The sequence below is a fragment of the Mesocricetus auratus genome, unplaced genomic scaffold, assembly GCF_017639785.1.
Source record: "Mesocricetus auratus isolate SY011 unplaced genomic scaffold, BCM_Maur_2.0 Super-Scaffold_100015, whole genome shotgun sequence".
Lineage (NCBI taxonomy): Eukaryota > Metazoa > Chordata > Mammalia > Rodentia > Cricetidae > Mesocricetus > Mesocricetus auratus.
The window spans coordinates 25,531,793-25,550,330 of NW_024429198.1; the positions used below are offsets into that span (position 1 = coordinate 25,531,793).

At 40.1% G+C, this 18,538-nt stretch overlaps 1 protein-coding gene across 2 annotated transcripts in view; it reads left to right on the top strand.

The window, feature by feature from the left end:
* Sema5a (semaphorin 5A) overlaps positions 1-18,538 on the top strand; it is a 427,756-nt gene that overhangs the window by 188,073 nt on the left and 221,145 nt on the right. For both annotated transcript variants that reach the window (XM_040757698.1, XM_040757699.1), the window contains exon 4: positions 7,701-7,800. In XM_040757698.1, the coding sequence (XP_040613632.1) occupies positions 7,701-7,800 (100 nt within the window). The remainder of the gene's footprint in view (positions 1-7,700; positions 7,801-18,538) is intronic.

The window sequence follows — 18,538 nt, forward strand, 5'->3', positions numbered from 1 at the left end:
AAGTATTTGCCATATGGGCAGAGAAATGACAGAAACGAATGGAATCTCAGAGTTAGAGCGTCTGCAGAAGGCAGTAGATTCTGTGATGAATACTTGATCCCTGGTGAAATGTTGTGTTTTGACTTGCTGCTAGACAGACAGACACATGAGGCTTGGAGACTGAAATATTCTATAGTCTCTTAAAGAGTTTCAGGAAGAACTTGGGGGCTGGCATCCTTGTGAGTCAAATTTTAGGGGTGATTCTTAACATGGGACATTGACTACAGCTCAAAGGGAACTTGCCTTTTGCATAAGGCACAGGGTGCTATCTAAAAAAGGGTGCTGTAGGGAACGAGAGGTAACATTCATCAAGCAGGAGATAGTAGAGCAAACCAGTACAGACCTGCTACCCAATACTTAGTATAGCTTTAAAACATTTCATTGCCCAGGTTTAATCATAGGCTTAGTTTAGATTATGCTGATAGGGAAGGTTGTGCAATGCACTGAAGCTGCAAATAAAGTCCACAAACCTGAAAGAGTATTAACTAACTTTAGGGTAAGATTATCTTTTTACACCATAGGAAAGGTCAGAGAAAGACTTTCCAGAGTGTTCGGTGTACTCTGCCCTGCACAACAGCCCAGAGCCAGCACTTACTCAGCACAGTGTCTGGTTCTCTCTCTCTCTCTCTCTCTCTCTCTCTCTCTCTCTCTCTCTCTCTCACTCACACACACACACACACACACACACACACAAACATCTGCACTTCATGGGTGACTGCCGTACACACATTCTCACACACTCATACACACCTCTGCACTTCATGGTTGACTACATAGATCTTAAATCATTCAACTCAAATTATTCAATTCCTATCTTCTCATTGTGGAATCTTCTCCCTCACAATAAAGCAGATCTGCACATGGTTGGTATTTTCATCCTTAATACTTAAAATAGACATTTGGATCCTAAAACCTGGCTAATGGACATGGTAAATGGTGTGTGTGTGTGTGAACAGGTGTGTGCATGTGTGTGCCATGGCATTTATGTGGAGATCAGTGGCCAACCTTGGTGTCAGTCTTTGCCTTTAATATTGTTTGAGAAAGTGCCTCCTGTTTGTAGGTGTTCTCTGCCTCTATCACCTACCTTCCTGTAGGAGTGTTGGCACTGCAGATTCATGCCCTGATGTATAGGAATTCTCATGTGGATTCTGGGAGTCAGAAGAATGAAGGTTGTCAGAATTGCATGACCTTCTCTCCAGCTCTGAGAGTGTTCCCCCTCAGATCCCAATTGATAGACAGATCATTATTAATATTAACAATAGCAAAATCAGTAGATGCTCTGTGCAGGCTGAGGAGATATTGGCTTTATGAGCTGAGCTTTCTAAGGTTTCATTTTATTGTTCTGTAGTCGGCAGTTGAGAACCAAGCAGGTATTGATTTTGCTTAACAACATATCAATAGGAATAAATTTACCTTTCAAATGCAGAGGTTGCTGGTTTTCCTTTTGTTTTGCAACTTTGGAAATGTGCCGTTGCATCTTTATGTCTATTGAGTTTTCATAATACAGCTTCATGACTAGTTGAGTTTCTGTTATTGGCTTTTGATATGACTCGCCTCATCATGCTTCAAAGTTCTCACCTTTGATGAAGAGAAATGTGGAGATTCAGATGTGTGAGATGCTTATATCTGAACATAGAACCAACCATCTTGCTTATATTATACATTAGCACATTTGGAGCCAGAGATCCTGTTGTGTGTTTTCCATGCATAGCTTCAATGCCAGAGAGTTAGCCAGTACCTTCACGAGACATAGAAACAGTAGGTTTTGCTTAGTCCTTCAGTTTTTTTGTCTGATACAAGTTGCTTTCTGTCTGTGGCTTCGGGAATATTTTCCTACCATCTCCAGTCCTCACTAACTGTTTTCTGTGATTCTAATTTCAGTGTGGATTAAAATCCCCACTGAAGAGTGAAAGACTGTGGGATGATTTTGGAACTATGCCATTCCCGTCCTTATCCACCCTTATCCACTTTGACAAATCTAACCAAGTTGGGTTGCTGAGAGTTGGTGCTGCAGGCTACAGCCCACCTACTGTGGATTTACAATTGTCTCTTAGCAAGAGGATCCTCTTGTGGCCATATTTTCAGGTATCAGCTTAAGGCATTATTACCTGGACTATCTCTGGAATAAGAAGTCTTCCAATTACCATTCCTGTATAAGGAAGGAGCTCTGACTTGCATCTACCCAGCCAGCATGCAGGTTGACGCTCTCAGTTACTTTTGACCAGATTTATTAACTGTCACTCACACTGATGAAATAGATTTCTTTAAAATGCAAGCTACATATTTTAAAAACAAAATTTGTATGTTTTTGGTAAAATATTGGCAAAATATAATATGTGAGCTCATGTTGTCTTAAGAACTCAAAAGTCAACACACCTGACCTCATGGCAGAAAATCATTACATGTGTCAATAATCGTGATCGTGGAAAGGTTGTATCTTCCAGAGTGTTCGTCAGGTGTCATAAATGATACACCAGATATTCGGTTGGAATGTTCAAGTTTTGTGTCACTTCAATTCCCAGAAATGGTCTTGTTAGTTGTTGTTTTTAAGGTCCCTTCCATCATTTGTATCTTTCAGCAATATCAGAGGAGGAAGGAAGACAATCAGCCCTTTGCAGCAATGAGCATAGTAATTATGGTGGAACTTGCATCCCATCATCTGTCTAGTCTATTCTTCACCTTTCTTGACCAATCACAGAGATTGTTTTTCTATCAACTAGAAAGCAAATTACATGTTTTCTGATGCTGGAATCACAGGGTCACAGGGTCATTCTTCCATTTCTTAGATAAGCCTAATTACCTATGTTTGTAAGAATAAACAGCACACTTGATGAGGGTATACGTAACTATTTGTTGAAGAAATTACTTACAAGAGAAAACGGGCAACCAAGGTAAGTCAGCAGCTTTCTGCCCCAGAACCGGAAGCCAAAAAGAGAGCATGCCTCTCTCTGGCAGTGCCTTTTATTACCTCCTCCCTACCTGCCTCTAGCTACACCCAAAGTGGGCATGGCTCACTTTTCAGTCCTACAATTCCTACAATTCTCCCTTTTAGTCTAAAGAAGATATTTAAACTTAAAACAAAACTAACTTGTGTCAATGAACAAAATGTCTCAAACATCTATCCCATTTAACCTAAGCTTATCTGAACGAAATACCCACGTCTGAACACCTCTTCCAAGCCCAACCCTAAAATAATTGAAAACTAACACTAACAGGTGTAAATTATCCTGCAATCTCAACAATAGGGAGAGGGGGTGTGGAATTCTCAAAACTACTTCCTGCTGAAATGGGACGATGACAATCTCATGGGGACCTGTGGGAAGAAAAATGTTAGTGTAATAAGAATCTTAAGTAGGTTAGACAGTCTCTGTTTAGCAGGAAATGCTTGAATGAAGTTCTCGACTGGAGTTCTAGTGTTGATTGAAGCTCTTGTCCGAAGCTCTGGCCAGATTTTAGAAGGTGCGCTGTATCAATTGGTCTGAAGTTGTGTCGAGTGATGTAGTTTCAAGCCAGTTTCAGGATGGTGCTTGTCAGGTGGAGTCGATGATGTGGGGCCCCATTTTCTTTCCGAAGTGGTTGAAGATTGCTGTCAGGAAATTCCTTGTTCTCTGGGAAACTCAAACATTAATGTTAACAAAGAAAATTTTAAAAGGCAACAATAAAGGAGATAGTAAACATGAAGGAAATTAGACTTTCAGAAAAAGAAATCCATAGATGACAGTCCCTAATTTTGTTTTCTTCTGATATATCCCATTTCTAGAGGGTCTTCTCTTGCCCCTCCCCAATTTGAACTTTCCTAGCTAGATTGTTTCTGTTAATTTTATGAATTTTGGAAGGCAATATTGACAATGACTTATTGCTGTCATTGACATATGTTGTCATGAATGTAAATTACATATTTTCTGATGCTGGAATCACAGGGTCATTCTTCCATTTCTTAAATAAGCCTAATTACCTTTGTCACATATCAATACATTCATGTATATATGTGCATTTGAATATGTGTATATGAATATGCATATGTTTCCATGTGTTGCTGTACATCACACATGTATCAGATTTGCTGATACTATGTACATTTCTTTAGCATAATTTAAGCTGTGTTCTCAGTTGATCTCTGAGATTCATTTCTTATAATGCTACTATTTCAGCCTTACTACCTAGATTATCATGATGATTACAACCTCAGCCTGAGTTGGGAAGCTTTCCCTTTTTGTCTGAAATAACTTATGAAATGCTTACATTATATATTCCTTATGGATTTGATCAAAATACACCCAAATCTAATCTTGTCGTGCCATATGTTCGAATTCATTATGCACTTAGCTTATGTGCTTTTAATAACAAAATATTGAAACCAAAAAAGCTTGAGAACATTTCCTACTAAGTTGTGTATGTTCAAGGGTGCTGACTTGGTTCCACTGGAGATGTTAAAGGGCAACGAGTCTGACATAGGAAAGAGAATAATGAAGGTAAAGAGATGGGATTTTGTGGAAATCAGAGCCCTCGTCTTCGGGAGAGGAAGGAGAACCCTGAGGAGTCGTGGTTTGTGAAAGTGGGGTTTAGTTGGAGAGTTTGTCTGTGTAGAAATTCTCACATGGAGACCTTGATAGATTCAGTAGGAGGTAAAGGTGTGTGATACGCAAAGTTGAGGCAGGCAAACATCGATGAGAAATGCAACAGAAAATCTAAATGAAGAAATTCTACAGTTTGTTTGAGCTTTGACTGACTGTTGTCCCCATAAAAGTACACAGGATATTTTTGTTGGGGGAACACATTTGAATTTCAATTAATGAAATGCTACAGCACTGACCACTATGCTGGTAACTCATTTTCCTTCCTTACTCAGCTTCTTTTTACTTCTTGGGGATATTTTCAGAAGCACCTTTGTTTTGTTATTGTTGCTGTTCCTTAGAATAGAAGCCTAGAGCTGAAATGCTTCTTTTCATCGGGCTCCTACTGTCTCTACCGTTCCCCCTTTTAACTGACAAATGCATGCTGAACAAGTTAGCTGATTATTTTCTGATATTGGTGATAATTTTTTTCTGCTCTTACATGGGTGGCATTTCTCCACCAGCAAGCAAGGTCAGCCTTGTCTCTGTGATCTTTCCCTCTTGCATTTTGGACAGGATCTGAGTTCTCACCTCTGGGGTCTGCAAGTTCTAATTAATGAAGTGAGATGCACTCCCTCCAGCCTGGAGTCTGGATCAAGGCTCTTTGTTTGTGGCTTCTCATCTAAATGGTGATGCCTTTGGGTTTAAGAATCATGTCAGCTCTTCTGGTCTGAGTGACATGTAGAACTACCCCTGAAGCTCACCTGCTACCTGTCTGCTTTAGTGGGCTATGTTCTTTAGATTGCACTTGAATCCATGACCTTTCAGTGAATCAAGTCATGCCCTCTGACCCTTGACTCCTTGGTTTAACCTGAAAATGTATATTTTCTTAAACCCCTCCACCCTTGGTCTCACCTCTAATCACCAGTCCAACTAACACCATCCCAGCAACTCTTACATTTCTGTTTACATGGCTTCTGCCTACATTGTATATTTGTTGATTTTAGTATCTAACATTCTTACTCTCATTCTCTATACTTTCCACAGCATTCTCTCTGTCAGTGACACATTCCTATTCCCATGATCTTTCATTCAGTAAGTTAAGTGCTCTCTTGAAAACTTGCAAATGCTTTCTTGTTACATCTTCTATGAAGCCCAGTTGTCACAGATTGTAGCTGAATTTCCCTGTGGTTTACATGTATGTACCTCTTGGATTGCAGTCCAGCATTTCTTAAGCTGCTGTTACTTTTTCTTTTCTTCATCCTTCCTCCTTCCCCCTTCCTTCTTAATTCATTAACTCTGAAAAAGTACCACTCATTCCTAAACTTTAGCTTCACACCTGACTCTGCAGCCACCACAGTCAAGGCACAGCTTCTGTGCTGTAGAGGGCAGAGCTTCGGTCTTCACCTCCCATCACCTGGAAGTACTGAAATTGTAAGGATGATTGTATGAGATACAGAGAGGAATCTGTGGTCTTCATGTTGGAATGAGGATGGCTAGATGAGATGGGGCCAGATGGAAACCACAATTCTCATGTTCGAAATAAGATGGTTAGATGTTGGGCTGGAGAGATGATGGCTCAGTGGTTAAGAGCACTGATTGTTCTTCCAGAGGATCCTGGTTCAATTCCCAGCACTCACATGGCAGCTCACAACTGTCTCAATTTCCAGGGGGCAGCCAGACACCCTCATATAGACATGCATGCAGGAAAAGCACCAAAACACACAAAGTAAAACTAATTTAAATAAGCAAAACAAAACCAAAGTATGTTTTTAAAAAGTGTGGTCTCATATGAGGTTGGTTCAGAGGTTTGCATGTTAGCCCTACCTGCTCTTCTAAGACATATGTTCTGTGATTCTGGATGACTCTCCCTTTCGTTATTCCCATCAGCCTCTCCTCTCTGTAGCTGTATAATTCCTGTAACCAAATAGACACGTATGATTTATATTTATGTTTATAGAGACATTAACACTATTGCCCTAATGGCATTATAATTTCTTAGAAGGATCATTTACTAATAACATATTGCCACACTGATGTCTTGTGTATACATAGTTATAAATGAATAGTTGTTTTAATTGACTTATGGTAAGCATGAAAAAAAATCTATGTATGTAAAATGCTGCATGTGTTACATGACAAGAGTTTTCTGTACTAGATCTGTTTTTATCTTCAGTGTCTGTTCAAAGAGTCTTGCCTTTCTTTAAAACAACAACAGCATTGGTTTGACAGTTAGCATATGCCCATTTAGTCAGCATGATATTACTCAAACACTAAAGCAAAGAAAAAGAACAACCAATTATTTGGTTGGTTGCCAAGGAAGAGGAGAAGGTACCCTGAAACAGGCAAGCACTTGCTGCCTGTTTCTTCAGTGCCAGGAATGAGGCATGGTTCAGAAACAGTGTTACATCCCTCTTCACACGCTGTCATTTCATCATAATAGGCTCTGATAGGTTAACTTCTAATCAGAGTTAGCAGTTCTTGAAAACATAACAACAAAGAGCCTGGCCCCTTAGATTGGCTGTTTCCTGATTTCCCTGAGAAACAATGCCAATGATCGCTAGGAGTAGCTACAAATTTCTCATTCATAAAGGACCAAATGTGTTTAACAAGTCTAATTTTCAGGGCCAAAATATAAATGTAATTGGCCTGGATTGGAGGTATTCATTTGAAAGAGGGAGAGGTGCTGTGCTTTTGTCCCTGCTTCTATGCCTCGTGGGACTGGTCAGTGTGCTGACCTTGGTCCTGGAGTGTTGGGAAAAGGTCTTTATCATTCTCTATTCTTTGAATGGGTAGTGTGAAGTGTGGATGCTCCTCCTGCAGCCGAAAGCAACACGCCCATCTGGCTTATAAGTCACAGCCAAACCACAATGTTTGCATTGCTTTTTACTGAGTGGCCGGACACCTTCTTTGTTGTTCAGGGTTAATGTATGGATTATTTGAAATCTGGATTTAAAAAAACCCTCCAGTGGCAGCTAATGATTCCACCAAGGCCACCCCCCACAAGGCCTTGCTGCTCTGTTTGCTATCTGATCTGCCCTTTCTGTCATCCTGAAGGAAGATCATTCATTTTTACATTTTGTATTTGTTTCTCCTTTTTATGTTTAGAAATTGGCCCCTGGTTACGGGAGTTCAGAGCAGAGAATGCTGTGGATTTCTCGCGGTTAACATTTGACCCGGGACAGAAAGAACTCATCGTAGGAGCAAGGTGAGACAATGCGTTTTGCTCCCACACATATTTTATGACTTCATTGTATATCTGTGCCGTGACACCCAGGTTTCTTGACTGAAATCAATGTGCACTGAATAATGTGATTTCATCTGAGAATGAAGTGTTATGCGCCTGCCATGTGGTGCATCCCCAGAAAGGGAGGGTACGGGCTCCTCGCTGCAAGCATGGGTCAGCCCCTCCCTCCTGCAGCAAGTCTTCAGATCTGAATTCAACCCAAGGAGGGTTCTTTCTGGGTTCTGTTCTTAAGTTATAGATGAGGAAAGTGAATAAACTTGAAGGCCAAAAGTAAATAAACTTGTTGTCCAGAAGCAAACACCCTATGAAAGTTGGTTCCAGTTTCCAAGGCAGACACGTTGACCCAAGAAAACATGTTCTTGACTGCTGTGGGTTTTTCCATAGAGTTCAAGAGACCATAAGCCTCCATGTGTTTGATGTGTTTGTGTCTCTGCACACACACAGGTTACCGTTACCTCTCTCTCTCTCTCCCTCCCTCGTTCTCTCTCTCTCTCTCTCTCTCTCTCTCTCTCTCTCTCTCTCTCTCTCTCTCTCTCTGTGTGTGTGTGTGCATGACTATGAATATCCCATTTCCAGGAAGCTGAGAGTTCAAGAGAAATATCACCATGACTCTCCTTGGGGTGATCAGACACCTGACACCTGTGTGTAGTCAGGACCTGTGTGCTTCTGGGTTCAGGAAGCCAACCCACAGGTTTAGAGTTGTCTCCATCGTTTGAATGATAAATCTCAAAATGATGAGGGTGTCCAGGGGGTGGGAGTGAGGAGCATCAGGATGGAAAACTGTGGTTACAATGTAAAATGAAATTTTAAAAATTAATTAATAAAAATGTGTGTAATTTCTGCATTCAGAAAGATGCCATATATAAATATGGATTCTTCTGGAACCTGAGGAAGGTATCTTGAGCATCTTTTATATCAGGAACATTTTACATTATAAAACACATATTTTGTAGAAGGAAAATTTGTAAAATTCCTCCGTAGACCAGAGTGAAGTTCGACTTAAATTGTGTTCTGGCTCTTGCAGATAAACATAGACTGTCTCTGAGAATCATCTCCTTTTAGAGCCTATGTCAGAGCATTTGGGAGGGAATAAAGGGTCACTGACTCAACTCTATAGACCACAGTTCATCTGTTGTTTGTAAGAAAACCTGACATGTCTTCAATATGCAGGTAGCATGATATGCAATTATAACTATCAGAGAAGTGCCTTGGAGGAGGTGTCCTAGGTCACAGTGCTGGGGGGGGGGTTCTGGGTCACAATGCTGGAGAGGAGGTGGCCTGGGTCACATAGCAGGAGAGGAGGTGGCATGGACTACAATGCTGGGGGGGTGCTGTGTTGCACACTTGTGAAGACACTGAGTGTGAGCCAGACAGATTTTTGATGTCTTTTTTCTCTCTTTGAACTGTTGTTATGACAAGGGGGTTTCTGATGTTGATCTCATCACATTCCGTTGCTCAGAGTGTGGGCTGTACAAGGCAAGGGTTTTATATTGGCCTCCTGGCCTCTAGATTATTCTTCTCCTTTTGTAACCATAGCTAACGTCCTATTTTTATGTAATGGCTACATTTGGGAACACCATTGGCCATGAATTGAGTCACTAGTGTGACTGCTAACATGATGCCTTGTCTCATAATTTCCCATATGGTCTAGGCCTATGGAATTATTCAGGTTTCCCATAGCTATGCAGTAACTTTCCTTTGGGATCAGGTTTAAGTTTTTTTCTTTAATACTGGCTAATTCCTCAATCAACCCATGCCAAATTTTTCTTCTTGGTTACATCCTCTCACTCAGAAGGGCCTGACTCAATATCTTCTACTGATTGTGAACATTGCCTGCTTTGGCTGGTTCCATTAGTTCCAAGGGTCTACTTTGATGACTATGCTGTTGAGAGTATTGTATTGTTTCTTCACAAGTGTCATGTTTTTCCTAGGTAACAAAGTATGGGTTAAGCCTTTTTTATTTGTTTGATTGTTTCATTAAAATGTAGCATAGTGTCTTCCCACTTGCAGAAACCTAAAAATATCAGACTTTCCAATATGCTTAATTTAAGACTTGATGGGTCCATTCATGCATCTGTGGGGAAATTTTGAGAAAACAGGATTAGAATGACCTCAGGATTATTCCAGATACTTACATTTGGAATGAGCGTGAGCAGGTCACAGGCTGTACACCTTACAGCTTGCCTTTGACTGTGATGCAACAGGAAGAGTCCATTTCCTCAAAAGCAGGAGCAAACATGGCCCTAGCCAGGGTTGATCCTGCATTGCCCAGTCTTCTTTCAAACCTTTTTAAAAGGTTTTCCATAGGCTCAACTCAAGATTTTCCATCATCTCTGGAGGACTGAAACATTTTAACATTTGGTCAAAAACCAGCTTCTCTTAAGAGACGTGAGAAGACATGGAGTAAACTGAAGATGGTACAGGCTGTTTCCTGCTCCTACTCTGGGAGCAGTAGTAGCTAGAGATGGTGCTCTGTGGAAAGTTGTCCTTAAGTGCCCCTGTCTGAACAGCTGTGCTAGTTTTCATAGCATTGCTTTCCAAGCCCTGTTTGTTGGGGAAGTCCTGTGTATATGTTAATAAATTACTGCTGGCCAATAGGAATCTAGATAGGTGGGGCTAGGAGTCCAGGAGGATTCTGGGAAGGAGAAACACAGAGAGTTCGAGATGTAACCGCCATGGGGTAGGAATCCCAGAACTATTCTCCGGTAAGAGAAATACTTAGATTAACAATTATGGGGTAATTACTTAAGTCAGAGCTAGCCAGTAAAAAACAAGCAAGGCCAACAGCTTCATAATTAATACAGTGTCTTGTGTGTTTATTTGGGGACTACAATGCGGCAGAGCCCAGGCGACTGGCGGGTGATAAACCAAAGCGGCTAGCAAAGAAAAAGCTTCTCTTAACACCCGTTCCTTTGGAAGAGAATGGATCAGTACCTGAGTCACCCTAGTGGGCAGTGTAATGTGGTATCCAGAAGGAAGGCAGATAGAATACAGTAGGTCAGTGACAGCTGAATTTCAGAGAAACAAACCATGAGGTTGTATAGTGTGTTTTGCTAGCCTGCAGACTCTAGAGACACAGAGTGTATCTTATATTCTAGAACAACATTTAATACATGTGGGTACTTGATAAATGAGGAAGGAAGAAATAGGCTGGGTTTCCTAAACTGTGACCCAGAGCCTACTTCTAATTCTCTCATCTTTAAAATTGATATAATAGTTTTCACGCTTCCAGCTGTTGTGAGGATTAATGAAATAGTCCATGACAAACTGTTGCCACAGTAACATGCTGCCAGCAAGCCACAGTGTGAGGAAGCTGTGGACTTTCCCGATGAGTCCATGTCACACACATACTGACATCAGGCAGGTAAGGATGGAGCAAGGAATTTTAACTTCATCTATGAAATTTGGTGGGATTAGGCTCAGCACATTTGAGAGGAAGTCTGACCCCTTATAAAACTTTAAAAATAGCCCAGCCCTCAGGTTCTTTTCGGGAAGGCAAGACAAGTTTGGATAACATGTGCATCTTTTTCAGAAACCAGTAGTGGTTTAAAAATATGAGCTGCGGAAAAAATAGAACAGGTCTCTTTATTTTGTTCATAGTTTGCAGTAGATATTTTGAGACCATTTCCGGGCCAGTTTCCCTTTCTATTAGGGGTGCTTCATGTCCTCCAGAGTGAAGTTGGTTAAACAGCCTTAGCACTCTTTGATAAGGAGAGCTTATGGTGCAGGAGAAGAAAAGAATGCCTCTTCAGATTATTTGTGCTTCTACAGCACCTGAAGCTATTTGAATTGAAATCCATGCAATTTCTAGACGGGTTCACTCCTTTACCATTTCAAGGTGTATGGTTACTATTTTCTTTCCTTTTTATAAAACATAGCACTTATTCTGATTCCATAGGGTGAGTTCTCATCATCGTGGGGGCATGACAAAAGGCAGACAGTCATGCCAATGAAGCAGTAACAAAGAGCAGAAAGAGAGAAAACTGGATCTAGCAGGAGATAACTTCTCAACCTAGTGACAGATAAACTCCATCAAGGCCACACCTCCTAATCATCCCAAACAGTTCCACCAACTTGAGGAATGAAGCACTCAAAAGTATGAATCTATGGGTGGGGGTCTCATTCAAACAACCACAGGCATGTAGAAATCTCTAAGGGGATTCTTCTCAATAAGTAGGTTTGAGGCTTCATAATCTAGCAAACATGCATGGCATTATTTCACTGTTACTTTAAGAAAAGATTACAGATGCAATACAGAATGCCTTCCTTAAGGGATTTTTATTAATTACAGTATAATTTTATAAATTAATTGTAGTGGAAAATTAATTATTTTCCTTTTTCTTTCTTTTTGTCTTCTTTGATTTTTTTTCTATTTTTTACACATTACTCTCAGTTCCCTCTCCCTCCCCTCCTCCCCAGGCTCCCCAATCCTTCCAACCACCCCACTCCATCCCCTTTTTGTTCCCATGGAAGGTAAGGGACTCCATGAGGATTTTCAGAGTCTGTCATATCATCCCAGGCAGGGCCTAGGCCCTTCCCCATATGTCTAGGCTGAGAGAGTATCCTTCCATGTGGAAAGGACTCCCAGAGTCTAATTGTATACCAGGAATAAATACTGCTCTATTCTCCAAGGTCCCCTAGTTTGCCGAGGCCTCTTCTCTGACACCCAGGTTTGGGGGGGTATCTGGATCAGTCCCATACTGGCCTCTCAGGCATCAGTCTGGTGTCCATGTGTTCCCCCTTGTTTAGGTCAGCTGCCTCTGTGGGTTTTGCCAGCCTGGTCTTGATTCCTTTGCTCATCACTCCTCTTTGCAACTGGGATCCAGGGGTTCAATTCAGATTTTAGCTGTGAGTGTCTGCCTCTGCTTCTGTCAGCCACTGGATGAGGGTTCTAGGATGGCATGTGAGGTAGTCATCAATCTCATTATCATGGGAGGGCATTTAAGATAGCCTTAATGCTAGTTGGTGTCATTCTTGAATTTTCACATGAATTTAAACGTATTGGCGTTCAAATCCTGCTTTGTTCCTGCTTCTTTAAAATGTATTAATGTTCATATTTGCAGCCATAACACTTGGCCATCTTCCTTTTAAGGGAGTTTGGGAAACAAAATAAGACACAAGGAAATCAACATTCCAGAGACAGCCACTATTCACCTTTCAGTTATTTGCTTGTGGTATTTGACTCCCATGCATTTCCATTCTTAGGATAATATGCTTCAAGCGACTGTATGCATCTTGTCACAATACCCACCTACATCAATTGCATGGAATGAAAGAAGAAAAGAAAATCAAAGCAAAAGAATATGCAATTGCTTAGGGTTTTGTGTGGGTAATTGTGAAAATGAATGACAGTAACAATACTTTAGAAGCTACAAGCCTCAGTTTGCTGGGGATGGAATTGTAGCGACAGATGTGTGAGAGAGAGATAACATTTTTATTTTGCAAATGAGTTCTTGTGCCTCAGATTCTATCCTAGGGACAGCAAGAGATGATCCTGAGTCACAGGGTTCTGTGCCATGTGTTGAATTTGAACGACGATTGCAAATGACAGCTAACTTGGGGCACGCAGCAGGATGTGTGGAACTAGTCATTTGCAAGTATGCTACATTTAATAATACAAAATGCTGGGCCTTTGTCATGAAAGAGAGCCTCATTAAAGTGCCCTAAGTGTCTTTGCCAAAGAACAACAAGGAATAAATTCAGATTTCCTTTGTGGGTATTTGGACATTTGTCTTCAAAGTGGCTTTTTAAATGAAAGCACAGTTCCATATGTATCCAGATATTTTTCCTTTAAATTGCTTGTCATTTATTTTCTTTCTATATTTAATTTCTGACTATCTTATTCTTCACCTACAGTTTTCTATGTGATGGGCATATTTGTAGCCTGTAGTGTTTTACTCAGAAAAGACCCTGTTGGTGCTCACAAGTCAACCCACAGTCTAGACGACTCAACCATCTGTATTTATAAGGTGGTGAAATTGGGACCCAGAAACCTTATATGTGGATCAGAAAATGATCATGATTTAATGATCAAATTTAATGATTTATTTTATGAGGCCAGAGAGTATTCGATTGGCTTGCACCCACCAAAAGGGAACCCTGATTGCCTGCCCACCAGGAGAGGAAAGGGCTCTTTCTACACCCACCGGAAGAAGTGATGGGAAAGAGGCAATATAAGGACACACTCAGCAACTGAAAAACAAATATGATACCACCAGAGTCTAGAGATTCTATACCAGCAAGACCTGAACACCCCAGTGCAGATGAAGCAGAATGGAATGACCTTTAAAAGGTCTTCATGAAAATGATAGAGGCCCTCAAAGAGGATATGAGAAAATCCCTTAAAGAAATGGAAGAAAAAACAAACCAAAAATTCCAACAAATGCAAGAAAGGGAGGAAAACACGAAGCAAAAATTACAAGAAACAATTCAAACAGTGCAAGGGTTGAAAACTGACATGAAGACAATAAAAAAAATACAGTCTGAAGGAATGCTGGAAATAGAAAAACTGGGGAAACAGTCAAGTACTACAGATGGAAGCATAACCAGCAGAATACAAGAGGTGGAAGAGGAAATCTCAGGTGTTGAAGACACACTAGGAGAAATAGATTCATCGACCAAAAAAAATCTTAAGTCCAACAAATCCCTAACACAAAACATCCAGGAAATTTGGGACACTGTGAAAAGATCAAACCTAAGAATAATAGATATAGAAGAAGGTGAAGAAACCCAACTCAAAGGGACAGAAAACATATTCAACAAAATCATAGCAGAAAACTTTCCCAACCTAAAGAAAGACATGCCAATGAAGGTACAAGAAGCTTACAGAACACCAAGTAGAGTGAACCACAAAAAAAGTCACCTCACCACATAATAATCAAGACCCAAAGCATACAGAATAAAGAAAGAATACTTAGAGCAGCTAAGGAAAAAGGTCAAATAACATATAAAGGCAAACCTATCAGAATTACACCTGACTTATCTATGGAAACTCTGAAAGCCAGAAGGTCCTGGATAGATATTCTATCAACACTAAGAGACCACAGATGCCAGCCCAGACTACTATACCCAGCAAAGCTTTCAATCACTATAGATGGAGAAAACAAGATATCCCATGTCAAAACCAGATTTAAACAATACATATCCACTAACCCAGCCCTACCAAAAGTTCTAAAAGGAAAACTCCAATCCAAGGAAGTTACCTACAACCAGACAAACATAGGTAATAGATAACCCCACTTTATCAACAGCCAAAAGAGAAAAGAGGTAGAAATCCACACACAATTACACCATCATCAACCATTCCAAAACAAACAAGAATGAGCAATCAAAGGTCATTAATATCCCTCAATATTAATGGTCTTAACTCGCCCATAAAAAGGCACAGGCTAACAGAATGGATTCAAAGACAGAATCCATCATTCTGTTGCATACAAGAAACATACCTCAGCTTCAAAGACAGATGTTACCTCAGAGTTAAAGGTTAGGAAAAGATTTTCCAATCAAATGGACCCAAGAAACAAGCAGGGGTAGTAATCCTAATATCTAACAAATTAGACTTTAAACTGAAATATCTGGTTTTAATTTTATCAGAAATCTTGCACAAAATAGTGATGGTATAACTATACCAAGTAGACAGATGCTGGGTATGTGTGAGTCTCCTTAAACACAGGACCAGCCAGTAGTGCCACAATCTACAGAGCTGACCTCAGTGCAGGTCCATCCATAGCTGTTCAGCTATTATTAGTGTGTATTTTGCACACTTAATCCATCATTCCAGCCACTGCATCATCATTCTAATCAGCAAACATCTTTCTATATAGCAGATGGCATGTCTTTATATTCCTGCATGGAAAACAGTCTAGTTTTTTGTGTTGTTTCATATTTTGATAAGCAAACTAAATAATTATTAATTCAGTTTAATATCCAAGTGCTTCCAACACAGAGCTAAGTCTTCTTCAGAAATCACAGTAAACAGAGTTGTTGAATAATTTTGGTGCATTGTTTAACCATTTCCTTAAGTATAACTCTCTAAACCTGAGGATTAAAATAAGGAAAGAGTTACACACTTTCCTTGATGTTGAATTTCAGAATTGCTGAAAATCTTAAAGGCATTGAAATTCTAGATTTGCATGGGACACTCACAGATTCATACCCTGGGCATCCCAGACCACCAAGTTAGTTCTTCCCTGTGTGTGACTGGGGAGACAAGAAAGGGCAGTTTTATAAGTTGTTCTTTGAAACAAGAAAACAATGTATATAGTTAGTTGAACTGTATGTTCCTAGATAGTGGCTATCTTGTAGTTCCTATCAGGCTAAGCAGTTCATATGCTGGTTTGTATTGGGTTGGTTCTGGCTTGTTCGCACAGGAAACCAGGACTCTGGAATTGCATCTCCCTAATGACATCACGATGAATTGTTTGGAGAGAGTACCTGTTCTGGTAAGACTGTGCTAAATAAGAAGTCAGGCTTCTGTTGAGTTAAAACAAGTTTTCCCCTCACAAAACAAATATTCTACTACTTCAAATCAAGGTGTGTGGGGGTGTGGGGGTATTTTAGATTCAGATAAACTTTACTTTTCCAAAATTGTTGCCTAATGCGATTCTCTACTTTTTAGGTAGCAATAATCTCCTATTGCCTTGAAATTTTATGCAAGATTTAACCTGCTGGAAACACCATATCATTAACAGAAAACCTAGAAATGGTTATAGGATCAATAGTTCAGCTTCCAGCAGCTGAATCACTTCCTGCTTTTGAAGTATGTATTTTAGTAAGGCTTATGAAATTAAAGGTAACATGTGCCAAGGGGATGAAATCAGTGATTGGGCGTGAATCCAAGAAGGAGTGGCACCACCATGTACAGAAAGCTGAGGAGAGGGGATGACATTTAGGAATCTATGTTCGCATTAATTATGACTTAGGAGAAGCAGTTAGAGACAGAAAGAGGGACAACGCTGCTCATTCCTACCCTTTTTTATTATATGACCTCACCTGAACCTTTACTTATGGATTTAATTACAGTTTTTACCTGTCTTTTTCCTTCTTGGAAATGGTATTAAATGCATTGGCCCTTTAGATGCTTTACTTCATTAACATGGTTTAAGATGAGCCATCATTTAATGCTTAGGTTAAACTAATAGAGGGTCTGTCTCCACTTGGCTGCGTACAGGTGCTCCAGTACGCTAAGGTTTGAAGCTTTATATCTGGGTGATATTAGTGAGGTGTAGTTGTCTAAACAACAGAGTAGAGTATTTTGGATCACTACTAGTTCTCTTAGTCTTTGGGAGACAGGTAGGGTGAGGGACTCTAGAGGGAGCCGGAGGGAGGTAGTGGTGGATGGATATATATAATCGATATACATTTTTTTAACTGTGTGGAACTACCAAAGAATGAAAAAAATCTTCAAACATATTTGTAATTCAAGTTTATCTTGTTGCCACTGTTGATAAAAAACAAGGAGAAATGTTTTCTAGAATGATTAAGACCTCAAAACAACACACAGGTGTTTAGAATGAACTTGCAGTCAGTAAACATAAAGAGTTAGAACTGCCCATGTTGGGGGGAGGGCCTAGGCCCTACCCAGGATGATATGACAGACTTTGGAGATTCCCCATGGAGGGCCTCACCCTTCCTGGGGAGGGTAGAAGGGGTGGAGTGGGGGCTGGGGGGCTGTTAGGGGTGGGGAAGGAGGAGAGGAAGCTGGGATTGACATGTGAAGCAAGCTTGTTTCTAAGTTAAATTTTAAAAAAGATAAAAGGAAAAAAAGACATAAATACCCTTGGGAAAAAAAGATTAAGTATAAATTATAATTTGTTTAAAAATCATTTATGATGAATTCTTACCAGTAAAAGCCTTTGCTTCATCTTGAAAAAAAAACAAGGAAAACAGAAATAGCCATGTTAACAGGTTGAGGAGCTGAGTCATTAAGTGTCTTCATGTTCCTTGCATTTGGTAATAAGTTAGCTCTGTTAAGGATTTACAGTTAATTTTTTATGGATCATTTTGTGTTTAATACTGCATACCTACCACTGTTCTTCAGTTTCCAACTGATTCACATTTTTAAAACTTCACATCTATTAATACAACTGAAAGTCTGGACATCCTGTCAAATAACAAAGCGTCAAGCTGTGTGCTGGTGGGTTACTGAACAGCCTTTCCAATGAAAGTGTGCTGTTGCCAATGCAGACCTTGACCTGGGTCCAAGCCAGGAGAAGGTTCAATTAACAGCAGCTTCTCAGACTGGCTGGTATAGTGATTATTTATATGAAATGCATTTGGCCTCCTAATTGTTCCATCGTCAACCTCTGGCTAAACTTTTGATAAACAACAACCATTTCATGTGTCCATTCTTAGATGTATGCATCTGCATTTCAGTCTCCATTTTCCTTAGTGCAATGCCCATGTCTTCTTCCCTCACTCACTATCTTCTCAGTTACAAGCAAACTTCTACCTTAACATGCTAAATAAGACTTTAGACTTCTTTCTTTGCCTTTATGGTCATATTCATCAGAGGCCAATTGAGTTATTCTAGAAGAATGTCATCTTAAAGCACCTGTGTCTTTCATAATTAATGGAGGTCACAGTTACATTTTATGGTGTCTCTAGATGAAATGAGTCGTTCAGTTAATATGCTCCTGATGGCTCAACCTTTTCTTTAATGGCCTCTGAATTACAGTACTCTACATGACACCACCATTCA